The 26,916-nt window shown below is 36.0% G+C and overlaps 1 protein-coding gene across 2 annotated transcripts in view; it reads right to left on the bottom strand.

The window, feature by feature from the left end:
- The window catches only part of LRRCC1 (leucine rich repeat and coiled-coil centrosomal protein 1), a 55,443-nt gene that overhangs the window by 11,194 nt on the left and 17,333 nt on the right, over positions 1 to 26,916 (bottom strand). For both annotated transcript variants that reach the window (XM_036998138.2, XM_036998140.2), the window contains exons 7-15: positions 24,882 to 25,078; positions 24,384 to 24,531; positions 23,516 to 23,664; positions 19,800 to 20,004; positions 18,848 to 18,987; positions 4,256 to 4,457; positions 3,656 to 3,841; positions 2,750 to 2,924; positions 1,712 to 1,875 (exon numbers count right to left, since the gene is read on the bottom strand). In XM_036998138.2, the coding sequence (XP_036854033.2) occupies positions 1,712 to 1,875; positions 2,750 to 2,924; positions 3,656 to 3,841; positions 4,256 to 4,457; positions 18,848 to 18,987; positions 19,800 to 20,004; positions 23,516 to 23,664; positions 24,384 to 24,531; positions 24,882 to 25,078 (1,566 nt within the window). The remainder of the gene's footprint in view (positions 1 to 1,711; positions 1,876 to 2,749; positions 2,925 to 3,655; positions 3,842 to 4,255; positions 4,458 to 18,847; positions 18,988 to 19,799; positions 20,005 to 23,515; positions 23,665 to 24,383; positions 24,532 to 24,881; positions 25,079 to 26,916) is intronic.

Below are 26,916 nucleotides of genomic sequence, written 5' to 3'. Positions count from 1 at the left end.
TGTTCTACAAGTAAAAATTCTAAGCAAAGATGCCACATAGTCTAGTTCTGACCAACATTTACATAAAAGTCATGAGTTGTTTACTTTTTCCCCACAGCTCTCTGGAGCACTTAAGAGTGGGTAGTCTTGACACATTACCAGGAATTCATAAAAGCTAAAAAAGATTTTTATGAAATAACCCTATTATCAAAAAAAAACACACAAGCATTCCAGCATCAGAGAGACTTGTAATCCATGTATACTGTAAAGTACCAAAATAATACAGGGGAAGACACAGAATTTAAAAAAGTTTCTGATTTCCATAGTCAGAAGTCAACTAGAGAATCTACTTAATTGAAAATATCAAATTCCAAATCTGACAGATTTAGGGCATTATCCCTTTTAGGTTATTAGCTATGATAAATTTACTGCTGAAATTATGCCTATCTTCCTTTGTTTTGTGATTAGTTGGGAAGTACTGTTAATGCTCACATCTTTGAAGGTGATATATACAACATTCTTTAAAGTAAATGTACTGAAAATCTGAAAATCTGAAAACTTTAACCAAAAATCTAAAACTAAAACTCATCTGTTTTTTGGTCCTACTGTGTCACTCATTACTAGTCCCTTCCTTCCTTTTCAAAGATTGACAAGAAGCAGCATCTTATTGTGGAAGTACTTATGTCAAAAACAATGTATTATACTGAGAGTATTATCTGCTTTGCCTTGTGAAATTTACAGTCACAACTTTCTGTTTCACATTTAGCTTACTTAACTCAAAGGAATATATGCTTGGCTAGATTTTTAAAATTACAAGAAAAAAGGCGTACTGCTAAAGAATTTCAGTAACTTTCAGGGTGGCTTATCACGTATGACAGATAGAGCTTAAAGTCTGGATATACCAAAACCACAATTTCAATCAAGTGAACACCAATATAATTGTTTTAGGGTAACATAGTTCAAGTAGTCATAGCCTAAACCTAGCAATGGATATGGCAACATGGTGTTAAATGTTTCTTTATTTTACGTACTTGATGAACCTAAGTTCTCAAGGAGTTTCTAAAATATAAAATATGACTAAGAAAAAAAATCAAATCTTAATTAGTTATAATTACTCTAAAGAATGAATTCCTAACTCTATGGGTTATAATCCCACTTAGAAGTTTCTTAAAATCCTTTTGTCAGTTATTTTTACACTTTAAGAAAATTTGGAGTTCAAGTTTGATTCAATGGTCAAGACAGCTTTCAGAAAATTTCTGTGGAGAATTTTCAGGTAAGATACCTTGAAACATGATCCCCTTAGTATTCTTTCTCAAGATGGGCCATATTGAAGAAGTAGGTTTCCCTTGGGAACATGCATGAATCTTTTACAATCTATTCATATACTTTTAAATGTAGGATAGTAGGTTTTGTGATATTTTGAGAAGTGATTTAGGAATACTGGAAAATACTAAACAATGCTTCAAAAGGATACATAAAACACTAGTTACCTTTTGATTCCTAACCCTTTATTGACACTATTTCCAGTTATTTCAAAGGGCTATAACATTCTCCTTAAAATTTTGAAGTAAGAGTAATTTCAATTTAATAAACAACAGTCATATAGCACTTTTAAAGTCAACAGTTGGGGTTCATTGAGACAGATACTTATTGGATACTTTGAAAATTTATGTATACATATACTTTCAAATCTCCCATATACCCTTTTCCCAAAATAAAATGCCAAAGTTACCTCTTTCAATTTTCCAATTGTTTCTGTTTGGTCTTCTATAATTTTGCACTTAATTCTTAATGTATCATTATCACGTTCACTTGCCTTTCTCAGAGACTCATTCTCTTTACGTAAACTTTCACTTTGAGCCTCTAGTTGCCCACGGTTTTGGGCTATTGAAGATCCTAAGAAACAAAGATCCTCAGTAACAAATGTTAAAAGGCCTTGGAGGATTTGCATTATATGAACATCTATTTTAAAGTATAAATAATAATTTAAAAAAGGCTGAAAAGACCAACAAAAAATATAAAAGCACAATATGAAAGAAAGGAGGAAGAAAAAGGCTCTCTAAACACCTGTGCTATTTGAAAACCTGGAATCACAGATTAGAAACAAACTGAGAAATATATTATTTAATTGGTCAAGTTACGGCGTTCAAACAAAATCATGTTAAATATTCTTACATGGAATAGACAAATGAGTGATGGTCCATGAAGACCAACATCTACCTATTGGTAGTTTATAAAGTATTTATGAATGCCATAATACAGTGTACATTTTGCTTTATTGTGGTTGGAGGGAAGGAAACTGAGGGTAAATTTACCTAAACCTAAAGTGGTTTTCACTCATAACAAGTTCATGTTTGTCCAAGCATAACATGATAAATGGTACTAACATTTTTACAAAAAAATTGAATGCTGCACACTGTACATATAATTTTAAGTCATTGTACAAGAGAATTAGTTTCAATGACTTATTCAGCTGTAGCACTATAAAGGCACACCTGTTCGTAAGAAAAAAAGATTACATTGGGAAGATAATTAACAACAAAAAAACCAGAGCTATAGCTTCAAAGTTGGTGCAATAAACTATTTCCCATTTCCTAAGGGGCATTCCGTCCTGTTTGGGTGGCAAATGCACACTTATTCTTCCATATACAGTGTTACCACCTTCTTTCTTGGTGTGTTTAAGTAGACTTAAGACCTTCCTTTCCTTTCTAAAACGCACAGTTGGTTTAGAATGATGGGCTATTTCCCTTTGAAAATGTGAGAATTTTACCCTGTTGTGCCAGCTCAAGTCCCAATACTTTTCTTTCTGTTCTTAAACCATAAATTAGTGATTCCTTGGCTGCTAGCTCAGAAATAAGCTGGACTTTTTCATGCTTGAGAAGTTCTATTTGAATACTCTTCTGCTTGTCATCTTCAATCAAAATTTCAAGGGTATTGATTTGATGCTGTATGTCCGCAAAAAACATTGAAAAAAAAGTGATTTATTATATTTAAGCAGTTATTTATTCTCTATTTGCATTTTATGAGGAAAAATGCTCTTTAAGCAAATAAAAATAACTTCTTAAATTTATATCAGAAAAAGTTTAATTTTATTAACTAAAGATAAATGTAGGTCATGAAATAAAGTCAAATTTTAAGAGGCTACACCTTTAAACACTGAATTTTATTCTATCTTAAAAGAACAAGTACACATGAATACCCAAAATTTCCCAGCAAGCATTTATATCAATAAGTCACTTTTAGGAAGTAAGTTCTCTTGAGCAAAATACCACTAATGTTTAAAACTGAGACAATGGCAATAAAGACATTAATTTAAAAATTATAGCTGTATCTAAAACCAACCATCATTATCACAAATTATCAGCAATTTATGTGGCATTTCCTAGACTTCAACCACATGATTATCACCATCACAGTTTTTGCTGTGTCACCATACAACTGGCATCTATTTACTTAGTATGTCTTTAAAATCAATTCACTTACTTTACTTAAATACTATTTTAGTATAAACAATACAACTTGTGAAATCATGGTTTAATCTCATGTTACTTTTCTCATACACATCAAACACATAATTAGTATTACTGAAAAGTTTGTAATTGTGTACTTCCTAAATTCATATATATTTGAGAAAATGATGTAAAAAATTAAAAAGAAGTATAATACAATGCCTTACCTGTAAATTTGCTGCTGTTTTCTGTTTCAATTTGGAAACTTGTGCAAGTTTTGTTTTTTGTTCCTTCACCATACAGGTCAGATCTTTAATTAAAGAAGAAGACTCATTTTCTTTTCGTTGAGCTGAAGTAAGAGCATGCTTGCTCTTTGCTAACTCAGTTGCAACATTTTCAAAACCATCTTTAACCTGTATTTCAAAATTGCCTTATAAATAGCAGTTCTCCAAATATTTAGAAAATATGTTTCTGTGGCTTTGTTCTGATAAAACTTTATTTACAAGAATAGCAGTAGGCCAAATATGGCCTGGGGGCTTTAGTTTGCCAATCCTTGCTCTATGGTAATAGTAGACAGTTCTGTTTTCCCAATTCTTATTCCAGTGCTTTCCTTACCAGATCATTTATAATCCCATTTAATTTTTGCAACAGCCCTGTACAGTAGTTATTATTTATGTGAAGACACTAAGGCTCTAAGAATCTAAGTAACTTGCTTAAGATCACTGAGCCAATATGTAAATAGAGCTAGGATTCTAAAATGTAGCCCTCATATCAAAGCACATCTTGCTGATTCTGTTTTCAACAAAAAGCTAGATGCAAATTCTTACATCTTTAAATCTTCTGGCTTCAATGGTTAAAGCAAAACGGAACTCATTTTCTAAATCCATAAGCTGTTGGTTTAATGCATCAATTTTTTCTTGATATTCTTTTATATCTTGCTCATGCTTTTGCTCTTGTTTAGCTATTTCTTTAGCTAAGGCTTCCTGGAACTCAGAATCACTAAAAAACTCCTTTCTTTCAAGTTCTTTCCTGGAATGGAAAAACAGAGATATCACAGGAGGATGTTCACCTGGAAAGAAAAACTTCAAAGGTCGTTAAATAGTCCTCTACTGTTAATTTAAGATAAGCTCCCCACTTTCAAACACAGAAACTGGGAATAGGATGGTAGATAAAGAATTTGAGTGTGATTTGATAGTGTATTCAGTGGTGATAGGGATAAGAGGAATATGCTATATCTTAATTTCACTGAGATAGTTCAAAATCATTCTATGGCTTCTAAAATTATTTAGGTGGGTTTGTAGAAGGCAAGTTCTACTTCATTGTATCTTCTACTTTGGCTGAGTCTTTGGTGTACAATAAATTAGTCTGACTGATACCAGTACTTGGTTAACAGAGAAATATCAGTTAAAGTGTGAAATTATTCACTAATCTTTTGACACAGTTTTCCATTTAAATGTGAGTTTATTCTTTAGAATATTCCAACTAATTTTCTTGAATAAGTCAAACTCATAACACAAGATCTATTATTTCCAGTTTTGATAACAAGATGTCAAAAGATATATGTACCTTTTAAGATTTTAGATTTTTGTTATTTCTCCCCAATTTTCTATAGTTGTCTTGCTCACACATATGACAATTTTCCCCAGGGCATCAAAGTTTAATTTGTACATTAACATTTAATTTACGTAACAACAAAACTGGTTTGCAAACAAACACAATTAAATCATGGCAATCATACAATTCAAGTAGTAGGGGAGTAAGCACCTAACTAGCTCAAAATGTTAAAATTTCGATGGAGTCTTCAGAGCATGGGTTAGCAAACTACAGTCCATGCTCTAAATATGGCCTATTGCCCTTTGTATGGGAAGTAAACTTTTATTGGAACATAGCCATGTACATTTGTTTATATATTGTCTATAGGTACTTTTGTGCTAAAAAAGCATAGTTAGGTATGGACTGCTACAATATGATGAGATATATTTGGTCTTCATCCAGTTCCTGTAAACACTTCAGAACCTTAAAGGTAAAATGGATACCTTGTTTTGTTAGTAAGAGATTTTGGACCCCATGCAATAAAGGGGGCTAGAGGTTGAGTCAACGAATGGCCTATGATTTAGTCAAACATGATTACGCAATTAAGTCCTCCTAAAAACCCAAGAGAAGAGGATTATCTTCCTTTTGTATCTCTATTGAGAGAGCTTTTATGCATGGAGACCTAGAATGCTTCCATGTGCCACTAAGCCAGGCCTTAAATCCGAGAGCATAGAAGCTCTTTTATTTGGAACCTGGTCCTATGCATCTTTTCTGACTGTTAACTTGCATCCTCTATGGTACTCTATTTTACATTTTTTATAAAGGTATTATTGATACACACTCTTATGAAGGTTTCATAAGAAAAAACAATGTGGTTACTACATTTACCCATATTATCAAGTCCCCACCCATACCCCATTGCAGTCATTGTCCATCAGTGTAGTAAGATGCTAGATTCACTGTTTACCTTCTTTGTGCTACACTGTTTTCCCCGTGACCCCCCTCACCATGTGTACTAAACATAATACCCCTCAATCCCCTTCTCCCTCCCTCCCCACCCACCCTCCCACACCCCTACCCTTTGGTAAACGCTAGTCCCTTGTTGGAGTCTGTAAGTCTGCTGCTGTTTTGTTCCTTCAGTTTTGCTTTGTTGTTATACTCCACAAATGAGGAAAATCATTTGGCACTTGTCTTTCTCTGCCTGGTTTATTTCACTGAGCATAATACCCTCCAGCTTCATCCATGTTGCTGCAAATGGTAGGACTTGTTTCTTTCTTATGGCTAAATAGTATTCCATTGTGTATATGTACCACCTTTTCTTTATCCACTCATCTACTTAGGTTGCTGGATGGACACTTAGATTGCTTCGTATCTTGGCTATTGTAAATAGTGTTGCAATAAACATAGGGTGCATGTGTCTATTTGAAAATGAGAAGTTGTTTTCTTTGGGAAAATTCCAAGGAGTGGGATTCTCAGTCAAATGGTATTTCTATTTTTAGATTTTTGAGGAACCTCCATATTGCTTTCCACACTGGCTGAACTAGCTTACATTCCCACCAGCAGTGCAGGAGGGTTCCCCTTTCTCCACATCCTTGCCAGCATTTGTTTTTCTTAAGTTTTTTTTGATGCTGGCCATCCTTACTGGTGTAAGGTGATATCTCATTGTGGTTTTAATTTGCACTTCCCTGATAATTAGCGGTATGGAACATCTTCTCATGTGCCTGTTGGCCATCTGAATTTCTTCTCTAGAGAAGTGTCTGTTCGGATCCTCTGCCCATTTTCTAATCGGGTTATTTGCTTTTTGGGTGGTGAGGCTTGAGAGTTCTTTATATATTTTGGATGTTAACCCCTTGTTGTATATGTTGTTTATAAATATATTCTCCCATACTGTAGGATGTCTTTTTGTTGTGCTAATGGTGCCCTTTCCTATACAGAAGCTTTTTACTTTGATGTAGTCCCACGTGTTCATTTTTGCTTTTGTTTCCCTTGCTCAAGGAGATGCGTTCAGGAAGACTGCTCATGTTCATATTCAGGAGATTTTCGCCTATGTTTTTTTCTAAGAGTTTTATGATTTCATGACTTACATTCTGGTCTTTGATACATTTCAAGTTTACTTTTGCATATGGAGTTAAACTATAATCCAGTTTCATTCTCTTGTATGTAGCTGTCCAGTTTTGCCAACACCAGTTGTTGAAGAGGCTGTCATTTTGCCATTGTTTATGTCCATGGCTCCTTTATCGTATATTAATTGACCACATATGGTTGGATTTATATCTGGGTTCTGTAGTCTGTTCCATTGGTCTATTGTTCAGTTCTTGTGCCAGTACCAAATTGTCTTGATTACTGTGACTTTGTAGTAGAGTTTGAAGTTGGGGAGTGTAATCTCCCCAGCTTTATTCTTCCTTTTCAGGATTGCTTTGGCTAATCAGGGTTTTTTATTGTTGCATATGAATTTTAGAATGATTATCTCTACTTCGTTGAAGAATGCTGTTGGTATTTTGATGGGAATTGCATTGAATCTATAGATTGCTTTAGGCAGAACGGCCATTTTGACAGTATTAAATTTTCCTATCCATGAGCACAGATGTGTTTCCATTTATTGGTATCTTCTTTAATTTCTCTCGAGTGTCTTGTAGTTTTCAGAGTATAGGTCTTTCACTTCCTTGGTTAGGTTTATTCCTAGGTATTTTATTCTTTTTGATTCAATTGTGAATGGAATTGTTTTTCTGATTTCTCCCTTTGCTAGATCATTGTTAGTGTATAGGAATGCAACAGATTTCTGTGTATTAATTTTGTATCCTTCAAATTTCCTGAATTCAGATATTAGATCTAGTAGTTTTGGAGTGGATTCTTTAGGGTTTTTTTTTATGTACAATATCATGTCATCTACAAAGAGTGACAGTTTAACTTCTTCCTTACCAATCTGGGTGCCCTTTATTTCATTGTGTTGTCTAACTGCTGTGGCAAGGACCTCCATAACTATGTTGAATAAAAGTGGAAGGGGCGGCATCCTTGTCTTGTTCCTGATATTAAAGGGGTTTGTCATAAACGGCCTTTATTATGTTGAGGTACTTGCCCACTATATCCATTTTGGTGAGAATTTTTATCATGAATGGATGTTGAATTTTGTCAAATGCTTTTTCAGTGTCTATGGAGATTACTATGTGGTTTTTGTTCTCCTTTTTGTTTATGTGGTGGATGATGTTGATGGATTTTCAAATGTTGTACCATCCTTGCATCTGGAATAAATCCTACTTGATCATGGTGATTTTTTTTATATGTTTCTGAATTTGGTTTGCCAATATTTTGTTGAGTATTTTTGCATCTGTGTTCATCATGGATATTGGACTGAAATTCTTTTTTGTGTGTGGTATCTTTGCCTGGTTTTGGTATTAGAGTGATGCTGGTTTCATAGAATGAGTTTGGAAGTATTCCCTCCTCTTCTACATTTTGGAAAACTTTAAGGAGAAATGGGTATTAGGTCTTACCTAAATGTTTGTTAAAATTCAGCAGTGATGATGGTGTCTCAATATGGTGGTGCAAATAGGGTGGTGGAAATCTCCTCCCAAAAATGTATATATTTTGAAAATACAGCAAATAAAACTTCCTAAAAGAGAGACCAGAAGATATAGTAGAAAAGCCAGGCTACATCTACATCTACATCTGTGAGAACTCAGTATCTCATGAAAAGGGTATACAAAGCCATGACCTGGCAGGACCTGAGCACTCACATGCCAGCTCACTGGCGGGAGGAAAAGAATCAGAGCGGGTAGGGACTGGAAGCACAGGACTCCTAAATAACCAGCCATAGTACACGGGGAGCACAGACACACATTGCATGGTGTGCTGGATATTAGAGAAATGGACAAGTAAAATATGAGACTGAGACTGCCAAAAGGTCCCCACAGTAGATTGCCCTGGGAAAAAAGTAAAGCGGGAGCTTTAAAAGTCTTAAAGGGACAAGGGCCTAACAGGTGGACAAAATGGTCCTGACACACTCAGCCCAGTAGGCTGGGAATTTTAAGGAACTTCAGGTGTCCTAACCCTCTGGGTGGCAACACAGCTCCAAAGTCCCTCACGGCGATAAGCAGCCGGCTGTTCATTCCTCCCTGCCAGCACTGCAAGCAGACTGGCTGACCAGCCGTGAAGTAGCCCCGCCCACAGCAACCACACAGAATCTTCTCAGAATGCACAGCTAACTGGGCCAGACCCAGAGGCTGCCCTGTGCGCACAGCTGCCTTGCACAGGCAGAGGAAGCTGGCACAAAGTCCAGAAGACACGAAGGGGTGCTGTCCTTGCAGGAGAACACATGCCACTCACCTGCGACCCCCACCAGTGCCATAAGCTCTGCAGAGGGCCGCCCCACCAAGGCAGCTTAGGGGAATAACCCAGAGACTGCTCCCTGTGTATGGTTAACCAGCACAGGCAGCAAAGAAGGGCAAGGTGACCAGGAAGCAGGAAAGGACTTTGTTCACCAAGCTGACACATGGGCCACTCACCGGCGATCACTTCTATGGCCATTAAAAGGCAGAAGAAACTGATCCAGTCCCAAATCACTCACACGCCAGAGAGAGAGACTGGTGAGACAGATGTAACCAATCTTACTGAGAAAAAATTGAAATTAAAGGTCATGACTATGCTGATGGAGCTGCAGAGAAATATGCAAAAGCTAAGGGATGAATTCTGGAGGGAGATAACAGAAATGAAACAAATGACAGAAGGATTAAAAAGAAGACTGGATGAGGTGTAAGAGATTGATAATGGAATAGGGGTACAAGAAGAAGAGGGAAGAGAAAGGAATAGAAAGTGTCTTTAAAGAAATAATTGCTGAACACTTCCCCAAGCTGGGAAAGTAAATAGTCTCTCAGAGCATGGAAGCCCACAGATCTCCCAACACAAGGAACCTAAGGAGGACAACAGCAAGATATACAATAATTAAAATGGCAAAGATCAAAGACAAGGACAGAGTATTAAAAGCAGCCAGAGAGAGAAAAATGATCACCTACAAAGGAAAACAAATCAGGCTATCATCACACTTCTCAACAGAAACTTTACAGGCCAGAAGAGAATGGCATGATATATTTAATGCAATGAAACAGAAGGGCCTTTAACCAAGAATATGGTATCCAGCAAGATTACCATTTAAATTTGAAGGATGGATTAAAAAATTTCCAGATAAGCAACAGTTGAGGGAATTTAGCCTCCAGAAACCACCTCTACAGAGTATTTTAAAGGGATTGCTCTGGATGGAAGTACTCCTAAGGCTAAATAGATGTCAGCAGAGAAAATAAAACCACAGCAAAGAAGACCACCCAAATAACTAACTAAAGGCAAAAAATAAAATGAGCTATCCACAAAATCAGTCAAGGAAAACACAAAAGAGTACAGAATAAAACACCTAACATATAAAGAGTGGAGGAGGAAGAAAAAGAAGGGAGAGAAATAAAGAATCATCAGACTGTGTTTATAATAGTGTAATAAGTGAGTTAAAAGTTAGAATAGATAGTAAAGAAGCTACCCTTGAACCTTTGGTAACCACGAATCCAAAGCCTGCAATGGCAATAAGTACATATCTATTGATAATCACCCTAAATGTAAATGGGCTGAATGCACCAATTAAAGACACAGAGTAATAGAATGGATAAAAAAGCAAGACCCACCTATATGCTGCTTACAAGAGACTCACCTCAAACCCAAAGACATGTACAGACTAAAAGTGAAGGGATAGAAAAAGATAGGTGATGAAAACAGGGAGAAAAAAACAGGTGTTGCCGTACTTATATTAGACAAAATAGCCTACAAAACAAAGAAAGTCACAAGAGACAAAGAAGGACATTACATAACGATAAAAGGGTCAGTCCAACAAAAGGATATAACCAGTGTAAGTATCTATGTACCCAATACAGGAGCACTGACATATGTGAAACAAATACTAATAGAATCAAAGGAGGAAATAAGAGTGCAATGCATTCATTTTAGGAGACTTCAACACACCACTCACTCCAAAGGACAGATCCACCAGACAGAAAGTAAGTAAGGACACAGAGGCACTGAACAACACACTAGAACAGATGGACCTAATAGACATTTACAGAACTCTACACCCAAAAGCAGCAGGATACACATTCTTCTCAAGTGCACATGGAACATTTTCCAGAATAGACCACATACTAGGTCACAGAAAGAGTATCAGTAAATTCAAAAAGACTGAAATTCTATAACCCAACTTCTCAGATCACAAAGGTATAAAACTAGAAATAAATTGTACAAAGAAAACAGACAGGCTCACAAACACATGGAGGCTTAACAACACACTCCTAAATAATCAATGGATCAATGACCAAATTAAAACAGAGATCAAGCAATCTATGGAGATGAATGTAAACAACAGTACCACGCCCCAACCTCTGTGAATGCAGCAAAGGCAGTTCTAAGAGGAAAGTATACAGCAATCCAGGCCTATTTAAAGAAGGAAGAATAATCCCAAATGAATAGTCTCAAGTCACAATTATTGAAACTGGAAAAAGAAGAAAAAATGAGGCCCAAAGTCAGCAGAAGGAGGGACATAATAAAGATCAGAGAAGTAATAAATAAAATTGAGGAGAATAAAATAATAGAAAAAAATCAATGAAACCAAGAGCTGATTCATAGAAAAAACAAACAAGATAACCCCCTAGCCAGACTTATTAAGAGAAAAAGAGAATCACACACGTAAAGAGAATCAGAAATGAGAAAGGAAAAATCACGATGGACAGAAATACAAAGAATTATTAGAGAATACTATGAAAATATATATGCTAAGAAACTGGATAACTCAGAAAAAATGGACAACTTTCTAGAAAAATACAACCTTCCAAGACTGACCAGGAAGAAACAGAAAATCTAAACAGACCCATTATGCACAACAAAAGTGAATTGTTGATCAAAAAAACTACCCAAGACCAAATACCTGGTTGAGATGGATTTACCGCTGAATTTTAGCAGACATCTAGAGAAGACATAATACCATTCTCCTTAAAGTTTTCCTAAAAATAGTAGAGGGAATACTTCCAAACTCATTCTATGAATCCAGTATTACTCTCATACCAAAACCAGGCAAAGACACCACAAAAAAAGAAAATTACAGATCAATATCCCTGATGAACATAGATGCAAAAAAACTCAACAAAGTATTAGCAAACCAAATTCAAAAATATATCAAGAGGATAATACACCATGACAAGCAGGATTCATCTCAGGGATGCAAGGATGGTACAACATTCGAAAATCCATCAACATCATTCACAACATCAACAAAAAGGACAAAAACCACATGATCACATCCATAGATACTAAAAAAGCATTTGACAAAATTCAATATCCACTCATGATAAAAACTCTCAACAAAATGGGTATAGAGGGCAAGTACCACAAATAATAAAGGCCATATATGCTAAACCAAAAGCCAACATCATACTTAACAGCAAGAAGCTGAAAGCTTTTTCTCTAAGGTTGGGAACAAGACAAGGATGCCCACTGTCCCCTCTTTTATTCAACACTGTACCAGAGGTCCTAGCCATGGCAATCAGACAAAACAAAGAAATAAAAGACATCCAGATTGGTAAGGAAGAAGTCAAACTGTCAGTGTTTGTAGGTAACATGATATTGTACATAAAAAACTCTATAAAGAATCCACACCAAACTACTAGAATATAGAAATTCAGAAAAGTTGCAGGATATAAAATTAATACACAGAAACCTGTTGCATTCCTATACATTAATGATGAGCTAGTACACAGAGAAATCAGGAAAACAATTCCATTCACAATTACATCAAAAATAATTAAATACCTAGGAATAAACCTAACCAAGGAAGTGAAAGGCATATACCTTGAAAACTACAAGACACTCTTAAGAGAAACTAAAGAGGACACTAACAAATGTAAATTCATCCCATCCTCTTGGGTAGGAAGAATTAATATTGTCAAAATGGCCAACTTGCCCAAAGCAATCCAGAGATTCGATGCAATTCCTATCAAAACACCAACAGCATTCTTCAACGAACTGGAGGAAATAGTTCTAAGATTCATATCGAACCATATAAGACCCCAAATAGACAAAGCAATCCTGAGAAGGAAGAATAAAGTGGGGGGATCTTGCTTCCCAACTTCAAGCTCTATAACAAAGCCACAGTAATCAAGACAATTTGGTACTGGCACAAGAACAGACTCACAGACCAGTGGAACTAAATAGAGAGTCCAGATATTAACACAAACATATATGGCCGATTAATATATGATAAAGGAGCCATGGACATACAATGGGGAAATGACAGTATCTTCAACAGATGGTGGTGGCAAAACTGGACAGCTACATGTAAGAGAATGAAACTGGATCACTGTCTAACCCCATACACAAAAGTAAATTCAAAATGGATCAAAGACCTAAATTTAAGTCATGAAACATAAAAGTCTTAGAAAAAAACATAGGCAAAAATCTCTTGGACATAAACACAAGCAACTTCTTCATATATCCCCGGGGAAGACCATCAATAGGACAAAAATCATCCTACAGTATGGGAGAATATATTCATAAGTGACATCAGGTAAGGGGTTGACATACAAAAAAACATTAAGAGCTCATGCACCTCAAACAAAAAACAAATAATTCAGTTAAAAAAAAAAGGGCAGAGGATCCAAACAGACACTTCTCCAGAGAAGAAATTCAGATGGCCAACAGGCACATGAAAAGATGTTCCACATCGCTAATCATCAGAGAACTGCAAATTAAAACCACAGTGAGATATCACCTCACACTAGTTAGGATGGCCAACATCCAAAAGACAAACAACAAATGTTGGTGAGGATATGGACAAAGGGGAACCCTCCTACACTGCTGGTGGGAATGTAAATTAGTTCAACCATTGTGGAAAGCAGTTCTGGAGGATACCCAAAAAACTGAAAATAGAAATATCATTTGACCCAGGAATTCCACTCCTAGGAATTTACCCTAAGAATGCAGGTGCCCAGTTTGAAAAAGACGTATGCACCACTATGTTTATTGCAGCACTATTTACAATAGCCAAGAAAAGGAAGCAACCTAACTGTCCAACAGCAGATCAATGGATAAAGAAGAAGTGCTACATATACCCAATGAAATATTATTCAGCCACAAGAAGAAAACAAATCCTACCATTTGCAACAACACGGATGGAGCTAGATGGTATTATGCTCAGTGAAATAAGCCAGGTGGAGAAAGACAAGTATCAAATGATTTCACTCATCTGTGGAGTATAAGAACAAAGAAAAACCTGAAGGAATAAAACAGCAGCAGACTCACAGAACCCAAAAATGGACTAACAGTTACCAAAGGGAAAGGGACTGGGGAGGATGGGTGGGAAGGGAGGGATAAGAGGGGAAAAGGGGCCTTAAAATTACCACATATAATGTAGGGAGGGGGCATGGGGAAGGCAGTAAAACACAGAGAAGTGGTGATTCTATAGCATCCTAGTATGCTGATGGGTAGTGACTGTAATGGGGTATGTGGTGGAGACTTGATAAATGGGGGAGTCTAGTATCCATAATGTTGCTCATGTAATTGTTCATTAACGTTACAAAAAAAAAATCAGCAGTTAAACCATCCGGTTCAGGAATTTTGTTCTTAGGTATTTTGTTGATAACCAAATCAATTTCGTTGCTGTTAGCTGGTCTGTTAAGATTTTATGTTTCTTTCTGGGTCAGCCTTGGAAGATTATATTTTTCTAGAAAGTTGTCCATTTCTTCTACATATCCAGTTTGTGAGCATATAGATTTTCATAGTAGTCTTCCATAATTCTTTGTTTTTCTGTGGTGTCTGTAGTGAATTTTCTTTGTTCATTACTGATTCTGTTTATGTGTGTAGACTCTCTTATTTTCTTGATAAGTCTTGCTGGGGGTTTATCTATTTTGTTTATTTCTCAAAGAACCAGCTCTTGCTTTCATTGATTTTCTATTGTTTTATTCTTCTCAATTTTATTTATTTCTGCTCTAATCTTTATTATGTCCCTCCGTCTACTGACTTTGGGCCTCATTTGCTCCTTTTCTAGTTTCATTAATTGTGAGTTTAGACTGTCCATATCAGATTGTACTTTCCTGAGGTACGTCTATATTGCAATATACTTTCTTCTTAGCACCACCTTTGCTGCATCCCACAGATTATGCAGTGGTGAATTATTACTGTCATTTGTCTCTATAAATTGCTTGATCTCATTTTTATTTGGTCATTGATCCATTGGTTATTTAGGAGCATATTGTGAAGCCTCCATGTGTTTATGTGATTTTTCATTTTCTTTGCATAATTTATTTCTAGTTTCATACCTTTGTGGTCTGAGAAACTGGTTTCCACAATTTCAATCTTTTTGAATTTACTGAGGCTCCTTTTGTGTCCTAGTATATCTATTCTTGAAAATGTTCTATGTGCACTTGATAAGAATGTGTGTTCTGCTGCTTTTGGGTGTAGAGTTCTGTAAATGTGTTAGGTCCATCTGTTTTAACGTGTTGTTCAGTGCCTCTGTCTCCTTACTCATTTTCTGTCTGGTTGATCTGTCCTTTGGAGTGAGTGGAGTGTTGAAGTCTCCTAGAATGAATGCATTGCATTCTATTTCCCTTTTAATTCTGTTAGTATTTGTTTCACATATGTAGGTGCTTCCGTCAGGTGCCTATTTATAATGGTTGTATCTTCTTGTTGGATTGACCCCTTTATCATTATGTAATGTCCTTCTTTTCTCTTGTGACTGTTTTGAAGTCTATTTTGTCTGATACAAGTGCTGCAACTCCTGCTTTTTTCTATTAGTTGCATGAAATATCTTTTTCAAACCCTTCACTTTTAGTCTGTGCATGTCTTTGGGTTTGAGGTGAGTCTCTTGTAGGCAGCATATAGATGAGTCTTGTTTTTTTATCCATTCAGTGACTCTATGTCTTTTGGTTTGTGCATTTAGATCATTTACATTTAGGGTGATTGATAGGTATGTACTTATTGCCATTGCAGGCTTTAGATTCATGGTTACCAAAGGTTCAAGGTTAATTTCCCAACTACCTAAGAGTCTAACATAACTCACCTGGTATACTATTACAAATACAATCTAAAGGTTCTTTTTTCTTTTTTTCCCTCCTCAATTCTTTATATATATTAGGTGTCATATTCTGTACTCTTGTCTATCCCTTGATTGACTTTGGGGGTTTATTTATTTTGCATTTGCTTAGTAATTAACTGTTCTACTTCTTTACTATGGTTTTATTGCCTCTGGTGTCAGCTATTAAACCTTAGGAACACTTCCATCTATAGCCGTCCCTCTAAAATACACTGTAGGTATAGTTTGTGGGAGGTAATTTCTCTCAGGTTTTGCTTATCTGGAAATTATTTAATCCCTCCTTCATATCTGAATGATAACCTTGCCAGACAGTATTCTTGGTTCAAGGCCCTTCTGCTTCATTGTCTTAAATATATTATGCTCTCCCTTCTGGCCTGTATGGTTTTAGCTGAGAAGTCTGATGTTAGCCTGATGGGCTTTTCCTTTGTATGTCATCTTATTTCTCTTTCTGGCCGCTTTTAAAGTCTGTCCTTATCCTTGATTTTTGCCATTTTAATTATTATGTCTTAGTGTTGTCCTCCTTGGGTCCCTTGTGTTGGGAGATCTGTGCACCTCCATGGCCTGAGAGACTATCTCCTTCCCCAGATTGGGGAAATTTTCAGCAATTACCTCCTCAAAGACACTTTCTATCCCTTTTTCTCTCTTCTTCTTCTGGTACCCCTATAATATGAATATTTGTTCTGTTTGGATTGGTCACAGTTCTTTCAGTATTCGTTCATTCTTAGAGATCCATTTTTCTCTCTGTGCCTCAGCTTCTTTGTATTCCTCTTCTCCAATTTCTATTCCATTTATCGTCTTCTCCACTGTATATATTCTGCTTTTAAAACCTTCCATTGTATGTTTCATTTCTGATACTGTGTTGCATGATTGGGTCTCCCACTGGAATTCATTCCTGATTTCTTGAATATTTTTCTATTTTCATGAGTATGGTTATGATTTTTATTTTGAAATCTCTTTCAGGAAGATTCATGAGATCAATTTCATTTGAGTCTTCTCTGGTGTATTTATAATTTTGCTTTGAACCAGGTTCCTTTGATGTTTCATTTTTGTATGTGACACCATCTAGTGCCCAGAAGCTCTACTCTCTGGAGCTGCTCAGCCCCTAGAGTAATGTCGGGGGTCAAGAGGGTGTGATGTTGGTGCCTAGGGGTAGGAAAGAGCTGTTTCCTGTTTCCTGGTTGCTATGCCTGTCTCCACTGCCAGAACCAGTGAGCCGAGCACACAGGTATAAGCCCCTATGCTTTGCATTTGTAGTTGCTGTAGGTGGGGCTTCCCTCTGGCTGGTCTAACCCCAGGGCAGGGTTTGCCGGTTTGTTAAGTAGTTGCAGGGCTGTCCAGAAGTCACAGCAGGCTGTGTATCACGGAGAGGGGCCTTGGAGATATAAAGCCAGCCAGGGGGCTGAAGTGCCTGAAGATTGTGAGAGTTCCCACCCTGCTGGGCAGAGTATACCAGGACAATTTTGCTACCTGTTCTTTCTCCTGAGCAGTAAGCTCTGTGCATTCCTTGCCCCTTAGGAGCCCTCTCACTGTTAGGAAGTCTCTCAGAATGCCTGCCTTTCTTTTGTCCCAGAGCAGCCAGATATGGATCCGTTTTCCACAAGCAGCTGGTATCAGCCTGTCCAGGTATTATGCCCAGCTCAGCTTTCCAACCCCACTAATCACCAGAGCACAGTGCAATGTAGGTTTGAGCTCCCAGAGCAGATCTCCAGGGCTAGGTGTTCAGCAGTCCCAGGCCTCCACTCCCTCCCCACTCCATTTCTCTTCCTCCTGTTGGTGAGCTGGGGTGGGGGAAGGGCTTGGGTCACTCTGGGCCAGGGCTTTGGTATGTTATCCTGTTCTGTGAGGTCTGTTCTTTTCTCCAGGAGCATGCAGTTTGGCGCAGATCTCTTTCCTGTTGCTCTTTCAGGATTAGTTGTATTAATTATATTTTCATATTATATGCAGTTTTAGGAGGAAGCCTGTCTCACTTCTCACACCGCCTTCTTTAATCTCCTTTATGGTATTTTTATTAAACTGGTAAAGTGTTTTTCTGAGTTCTGTCAGCCTTTCTAGCAAATTAATAGAAACTAAGGGGGGGTGGTCTTGGGAACCTCTAATCTATAGCCAGTTAGTCAGAAGCACAGGTAACATCCTGGTGGTTGCTACTGGCATCTGGAGTTGGGGGTGGAGGGCAGTCTTGTAGGACAGAGCCCTTAGTGTGTGGATTTGTGTAATGTTTTTGGGCAGACAGCATTAGAATTCAGTTGAATTCTCAGACACCCTGCTGGTATTTAAGAATTGTCTGGTGTTGTGCATAGGAACCACTCCACCCCCTCACCTGCAACACACACACTGGAACCAAGTCCAGGAACCTGAAAGGGGTTGGTGTGGAACACACATGCAAAGCCTAAAGTGTTTTCTATCTGGCCCTTCATGGGAAAAGTTCATTGACCTCTGCTTTAGAGGAATAAAGAATTCTGATTAATAAATAGTTATTTGGAGGTTAATTAAAACATTTTGCTCTATATTACAATGACCAACTTTTGGCTGGGTTTGGAGAAATGCAGAATAAACTTCATTGTTTAAGCTTATACCTCAATAAAGTCACCTATTCGTTTTTAAGCTATTTGTTCATACCATAAGACTGATTTCAATGAATACATTATCTTCCATGAGCTAATTCTGTCAGACTTTACCACTGCTCAATCACTGCCTAGTTTTGGTGGAGGAATAAGGAACAAAGTAGCTTTCTTTTTCTATTTTTAAATGCTAGTATGTTTCTGATATATTTTTCATTTACCTGTGTTCTTGTTCCTTCAATGCAAGTTGTTCATGAAGCTGTTGTACTTGTTCCTTTTCTTGATAAAGGGAAGTTTTAAGTAAGTTTATTTCTGCATCAGCAGCGGCAGCTTTGAGTTCCACCTCTTGGATAAGTCGCATCTAAGTAAAATACATACAATTACAGTATTTAGATAATAATCTCCCTTGCTTCTATTTTAATGTCAATTCCCTAAGAAAAGTACCTTTTAAATAAGAAGACTAGTGACCAAGTTGATTTTTAAAATTTATTAAATGATGATTATTAAATGATGTACACATAAAGTACAGCCTGGGAAACCAAACACAAATAGCATTAAATATTGCTTACGTCATCATAGATCTTAATGACAATTTCCATTCAGAAAGCATGTCAATAATACTTTTAAGCACCCCAAGATTTTTAAAACCTGGCTCTCTGGGAACAGAGGCCTAACAACCTGAAGTATTCCCACCAAGTCTTCTTATAATTGCTTTCTGTGCTACTAGCCTTAATTCAGAAATAATTTCACAGAACAAACTTTTGTGATATTTAAACTAATCTCTGCATGTAGCCTTGTATCTCTTACAATATAATATACAGTTGACTCTTGAAAAACATGGGGGTTTAGAGGTGCTGATCCCCCAGTGCAGTTGAAATCTGAGTATAACTTGACTCCCCAGAAGCATTAACTGCTAATAGCCTACTGTTGACAGGAATAACATTAAAAAGTCAGTTAACACATATTTTGTATGTTGTATTATATACTGTATACTTAGAGAAAATAGAGAATATGATTTTTCAAATTGCCACAGATCTCCAAAAAAATCTTCCAATATATTTATTTTTAAAAAATCCACATGTGAGTGGTCCTGTGCAGTTTAATCCCATGTAAACTGTTTCGGAACAGATGCAGAATCTGTGTTCATCCATACAACTGACAGGTAAGAAGTACCTGTGCTGCTTGTTGTTGTCCTTTTTGCCTCTCCATTTTTTCTAATGCTTTTTCTAGAGTTTGTAAGTGTCTAATGTGATCCTCTTGCTCATCTCTTGCTTTAATTAATTCAATAGTAAGTTTTTTTATTTCATTTTGAAGTTTGTGAACCATAACTTCCAGTTGTACTTTCGAATTTCTCTCTTTAAAAATAATTTCCTTTAGCCTACAACAGAAATAAAATGTGGCTTTAAGTATATTATGCATACAAAAGGATAAAAATTAGACCAAATTCCCCAGGTTAAGGGTTCTGTCCTACAAGACTGCCCTCCACCTGCAACTCCAGATGTCAGTGGCAAGCATCAGGATGTTACCTGTGCTTCTGACTAATTGGCTGTAGATTACAGGTTCCCATAACCTCCCCCTTAGTTTCTATTAATTTGCTAGAGAGGATGACAGAACCCAGAAAAACATTTTACCAGTTTAATAAAGAATACCATAAAGGATACAAGTTAACAGCTAGAAGAGATACACAGGATCAGGTCCCAAATAAAAGAGCTTCTTTCCTCTTGGATTTGGGTGAGTAGAGAGGAAGGTATAAAGTATGTATCAAACTGTCATTATATAAAAAATGGCTGAAAAACAGTATAATATGCCTTTCTTCCATCCCTGAAACTAACATTGTGCCAAGAAAGAAAACATTCTACATAAACTTATGAAACTTTATCTTATGTGAACTTTATTATTCAATGGCAAAACTTCACAATAAAGTACCTAGTTTGTTTCAGGCATTGTGCTAGGTGTGAGTTAAAAGTAAGCAAGATGAATGTGATACATGTACCTTCAAGGAGATAAAAATCTCCCTGGGAACAGACATGGATACATATACAAAGCTACCTGAGAATTTATATATGAATACTTGGAAGCCAACTTTGATTTCCCTGTATCTTCCCCAGACATTAAGTACTGATCACAGCTTTGTATTAGTTAGAGCCCTTGGGTTAGGAATGAAAACTTAAGTAGTTCTGATAAAGGGAGAATTAATTGACCCACATAGCCAATTCAGAGGATGGGGTGGCAGTCTTCTGAGGGACTACGTAAACCAAGGACATGAACACCATCAGGACTCTGATTCCCTAGAGGCTGGTTTCAGTTTTTCCTACTGCAGCTTCTTTACGACTTAGTGAGGGGAGAGGGAGAAGGCTAAAACATCTCTGAGCTCACATTCTAAAAGCTCTGAGGACCAAACAGAAAAGATGACCTTTCTCTAGCTCAACTCAGAAGAGTTCTATGAGAGGCTCTGATTAGTCTGATTTGGTTCACATGCCCACTCCATGCACCAACCCCCTGTGGCCATGGGCTAAGACATTGATCACCTAGCTTGGGTCAGATGCTCACTTCTTTGCTAACATTACAGACAGAGGCTGTCAATCACAGAATAAAAGTCTAGTGCTTGGAAAAGGGACAATGAATAGCAATAGCTTCATGAAGGAATTGGTAAGCAAGGCAGCCACTCATTTATATGTATCTACTATAATTTCTGAGCCATAATTGAAAAAAACCTATATATCCATCAACCTCTACACTACAGTCCTTTCTTTCCTCTTGCCTTTGGGAGTAGTCTCCAAACTGATCTTCCTTTGTTTACCTCTCTCTCTACTCTAGTTTGGTACGTCATTTGAAAAGACTACTGGACTTTTTTCTGTGGACTATGGTGGAAGGGGGCAGAGAAACCTACAGTTAAGTAGAATTAGAATAATAATCTAAACCAGAAATAAGGCCTAAATCAAGTAACAGTTGGGGGATATAGAGATAGTTCAACATTTTTTACAAAGTAAAATAAAGAAGGCATCAGTACCAACTGGCTGTGGGATATGAGAAAGAGAAAGAATGCAAAAAAAAAAACCACACAAAAATTCCTCAATTTCTAGCTTTGGTGGCTGAATGGATGGAGCACCATTTGTTAGGATAAGGAATACAGAGTAAGGGAGCAAGATTAGTCTACCTATGGACATGATAATCTTAAGACATGTACAAACAATGTTGTATGCAAGGCATTTTTAGTAAGATAATTAGATGAACACATCTGGTCATCAAGGAGGTCTGGGTAAGGGCTAAAGATCTGGGAGCTTACAGATACAGTATTAAAAGCATATTAGAGAAGAGTGTTTTTGAGATAATACTTACAGTACTGTACCTAGATGTCTGACCCTGTATTAGGCACAAGGAATGCAACTTACAAAAGGGAATATTAAGACTGGTGAGGATCTAATCCAAATAAATATCTGAGGTACAGATAAAAGTAGAATCAGAAAAGACTGAAGCTGAATTTTTTCAAAAGAACAGTATGTAATGGGAAACATGTCATAAACTTAGAGAGGTTAAGGAAGGATAAGATGAAGTGTACCTAAAGGCCTTCCAATTTAAATGGGATCTGGCTAGGAACCCCAAACACTGCTTCTCGAATATCCCACTGAGTATTATGTACAATATTGAGCAAAGCAAAAATACACACAACTAAAAACAAGAGGAAACATAATGCCAAAATCTGGGAGGAATGTTTAATATATAAGACTAACAGAGGTAAATTAAAATAAAAATTCCTAGAATACTCAGGTTTCTCTCATGAAACAAGAATGCTGTTTTCCTGAGGTAGTCAAAGGACTGTTAAAATTAGCCACCTTGTTCCTTAATCCTTGTCCAGCATCTCCTACCAGAGAGAACATTTATTAAAACAAACAATGCAGGAAGTTGGTGGGTGGTAGTGGAAGGACTGGCAATAACATAACATCAGTGCTTGCATACTTTTGAGAAGTTTGCATAGAACACATGTTGGGTATTGAAATTTTCCTTATACTCCACAGGTACAAAGCATGAGAAAAGCAGTTGGGAGTACAAAATGCCACATCAGGACCACAAAACTCTACTAGTTAAATGCCTCAAAGAAGCTGGGAGCTGTGTACACCAATTTGCTAATCAATTAGGATTGCAGAAAGGGAATTATCCACTGTCCAACAGGAAATGAAACCAAGAGCAACTTCCCAACCCCTATTTGTTGGCAAATATGAAATCAAGAAACACTGTACTCATTCAAGAAGAAGAAGACACAAAAATCATCAGGAACTTATCGAAAAAAATCGTACAGCCCTTTGAGGAAAAGCATAACTTTGGAAGTAATTACCTACAGAAAAGAGAAGAAGTAAGTCACTGCAATTTTAGAAAACTGGTATTCTCACAGAATAGAATAAGACAGACCAGCATGAAAGAATAGAAAAAAGAAAAAATTGATAAAAAGACATAAAAACGAGAAATGGAATGGATAAGATGGAAAAACAAACATCAAAATAAAGAAACTTAATTCTGGTTATCTGGTAATAAATCCATTGTAGAGAATATGGAACAGAGACCAAATATGACTGACAAAGCTTAAAGGAAGCTTACTAACCTGTCTTTTATAGAAAAAGTTCACCAGTCCCTGCTCTAGTCTCTTGTTGTTCTTCACTTATAATACTTATTTATCTACTTGACACCTCCCAGATTGAGGTGCAAATGAATGTGCCCTGAATCCTTCCTTTATGTAACAAGCTAATAAAGCACTACATATTTAAATGAGTTTGCAACAAAAAATATACATTGTTTTTAGTATTACAGCTAGTTTAAACTAAGGTATTCCAATTTCAAGGTGAGTATTCTTTCTGCTGTGAGATACCTTTAGGCCTACAGACTTTTCCCCTTACCTATCTATGGAAACTACAGCCAGACTGTGAATATCTTTTTTCTCATATGTATGTTTATGCAGTTTATCGATATAATCCATAAGTTTCTTTTCAGATTGTTCAGCTTTCCATCTCTTCTCTCTCTCTTGGTCTAGTTGTTCAACAAGTGTCTGAAAGAAAACAGTGTTATGTGAACCTGGAAAAGTTACCTAACCGTCACTGCCTCAGTTTTCTCATTTATAATATGAAAGTAATAGTACCCAATTCAAAGGGCTGTGGTAAGAATTAAACTAGTGGAAATAAAGCATATAGAACAGTGAACAGTGCAGCAAAGTGCCTGGCATACAATGACCATACAGTAATTTTAGCTGCTGTTATTGTTGCCTAATGATATTGAAGAATTTTAAAATTATTGAATGCCTCTCAATCTGGGATCCATGGGTCCAAAATTGGGTTTTAGGACCATTCATAAAAACCCTGAAATAATATACATTTTGTGAGTATGTATAAAAGTAGACTTCTCTGAGAAGACACACAGAGTTCATTAGATATTTAAAATAGTCTGAGACCTATAAGTTAGGAACCACTGCTTTAAGAAATAAGAATTTGAAAATTTAGACCTATTTTCCCTTTGAAAAGCAAGTAACAAATGATTTCACCAAAACCTGATCTTAAATAAATGTGTAATTTCCATTTCTTTGCAAATTACAAAAATAATAACATACACAAAATGAAAATCAGGAAGGGTAAAATAATCTAATCTCATCACCCCAATATAAATACATGCAATATTTTTCAATTATAAAAGCTTGCATTTATTTTTCTGTAACTCTGTATTTAAAGCTAAGATTATTCATATTCATTTTTTTCTTAATCTCTGAAATCATACCCGGTAAGTGGTGTCTTCTGAGCTACTGTTGTTTACTTTAATTATTTCAGTCTTCTGCTCTTCTGATTCTTCTAATATATTACAGTTTGCTAAAGGTGATCTTACATATAATTCTTTGAAGATAGGTTGTTTCATTTTCCGATTAGAACTGCAAAAAATAAAACAGAAAATATCCCAAAGACATGTACAATGTTTAATACTACTTTTCACAAATTAGGCAATAATAATCTATCACAGAAAAAGGCACTCATTTTGTATAAATCTATATCAATGTACTGATCAAAACTTAATCAGTGAGGCTGAGAAGTCAAATCTTTGACACTAGAAAAGTAAAAAATATCAGATAGCTTTAAATAAGCCATCAGTATTAAGCCATCAGTATATTTATTTTTATAGAACTGTATTTAAAGCTAAGATAATTCATATTCATTTTTTTTTTTTAAATTCTGTGTTAACTTCTGTGTGCTTTACATGAATTTCTAAAATGAAAACAAGTACCTTATAGAAGGGTTGTTATTTCTACTATGATGCTTAACTGTGCGAACAGTTCTGGAATAATATGGGATTTTTGATCTTCGAGGAATTTTTCTATTGCATTCTTTCCTGTTTCCATAGTCACTTTCAGAAGTCACATCTGTGTCTTTTTTTGGTCTAAGATCTTTCTCAGGAACATCATGTATTAAAGAATTAGAACTCTAAAATAAAAAAACCAACAAAGTTTATTAAATGTTCAATTCAGTATAAAAGATTAAAATGTGAAATTTCCTAATATGGTAACTTTTTACAAGATTAAGGGTTCATAAACTACCTTTGTTCAAAATTAAAGACAGGGGATTCAGTTCTAATATGAACAAGTAAGTTCTATGAGGTTGACTCTCTCAAGGTAACAGTAATAAACTGTGGGGAAAAATACAAACAAAACAACAATAAAAACTACTTGGAAGCCCAGGACAGTGAACAAGAAAAAGGTTATTCTAGATGGGAGATGACACCTAGAAAAATGACAAGAATGGGGTGTTTGTTTTCATGGTTTTCATCCTGAGAGCACACCACAATCAGAGCTGTGTAGGGAGTCTTAAAATTCAGGTAGAAAAAACACAGATTTCTGGGTCCAAAGAATAAGAGGGCAGTATGGAGTAGACTGCAAGAAGCCCAGTAAAGGACAAAAGAAATGAACTGCTGCCTAAGAGACAAATTTACAGTTTACGTCAAAGGAAGTTAAATGTTTGCTACAACAAAAATATCAACACCCTTTGGAGGCTTATAACAGTATCTAGAGTCTCCACAATATAACATTCACAATGCCTAGGATAAAATCCAAAATTACTCAAAACAGTTAAGAGCCAGGAAAATACGACCTATTCTTAAGAGAAAAGGCAATTAATGGAGATCTAATCTGAGGCTCCAAATGTTCAAATAAAAGACAAGTGCTTTAAAACAGCTATCATAACTGTATCCAATGATAAAAAAGAAAATAAACTTGTCATCAATGAAAAGAACATTTAGCAGTGACAGAAATAATTTAAAAAAATGGGAATTTTACAACTAAAAAATACAATGTCTCAAGTAAAAATGGACTGGCTGGGCTTATCGACAGAATGAGGTGGTAAAAGAAGGAATAAGTGAACTTGAAGATAGTTTGGTGGAAATTATTCTGTATGAAGAATACAGAGAAAAAAGTTAATAAGATGTACAGAATCTTAGGGAACTGTGGGACAATATCAAAAGACCTACATGGAATCTGAGAAGAGGAATGACAAGATGGGATAGAAAAATATTTGAAGATATGATGGCCAAAAACTTCCCAAATTCGATAAAGATATAAATTTACAGATTTAAAATGCTAGAGAAACCTTAAGCAGGAAAAATATGAAGAAAACCATACTTAAGTACAATCAGCTACCTGAAAACCAAAGTAAAGATAAATTCTTGAAAGAAGCCAAAGACAAATGACACATTACATTTAAAAAATTGAGGATTTTAATTAATGCTGACTTTGCATTCAAAACTACGGAGGCCAGGGGACAGTACTGGGGGGAAAAAAAAAAAAGCTGTCCATCTAGAATTTTATAGACATTAAAGATGTCCTTTAAGAGTCTTTCAATCCTTCAGAAAATACCCTTTAAAAAGGCAAAATGAAGAGAACTTGTTCTCAGATGTCCACTCCAAGATTTGCTAAAGGAATTTCAGACTGGAAGTCATGGCTGAAGGAAAATGATACCAGAAAGAAACTAAAATCCTCAGGAGTAATAAAGAGCATTATATATGATTTATACATAGGTAAATACAAATGCCTTAAAGATCTTTTTTTTACTCTTAATTTCTCTAAAGCAAAAATTAAAACATTGTATAATGCATCCAAAAGAAATACATATAAGAATTTTAACAAAATGTGATAGATATGAGTTCTATATTTTACATGAAGTGATACAGTATTAACTATATTTTGAAAAGCCTATTTTTAGAGCAACCATACTCTAAAAATAAAAATTATGTCTAAAGAACCAATATACAAATTAAAATTATGAGAAAA

Source organism: Manis javanica, chromosome 2, assembly GCF_040802235.1.
Source record: "Manis javanica isolate MJ-LG chromosome 2, MJ_LKY, whole genome shotgun sequence".
NCBI lineage: Eukaryota > Metazoa > Chordata > Mammalia > Pholidota > Manidae > Manis > Manis javanica.
The sequence above is the reverse complement of the archived record's forward strand: the minus strand, read 5'-3'. Positions and strand labels throughout refer to the sequence as shown.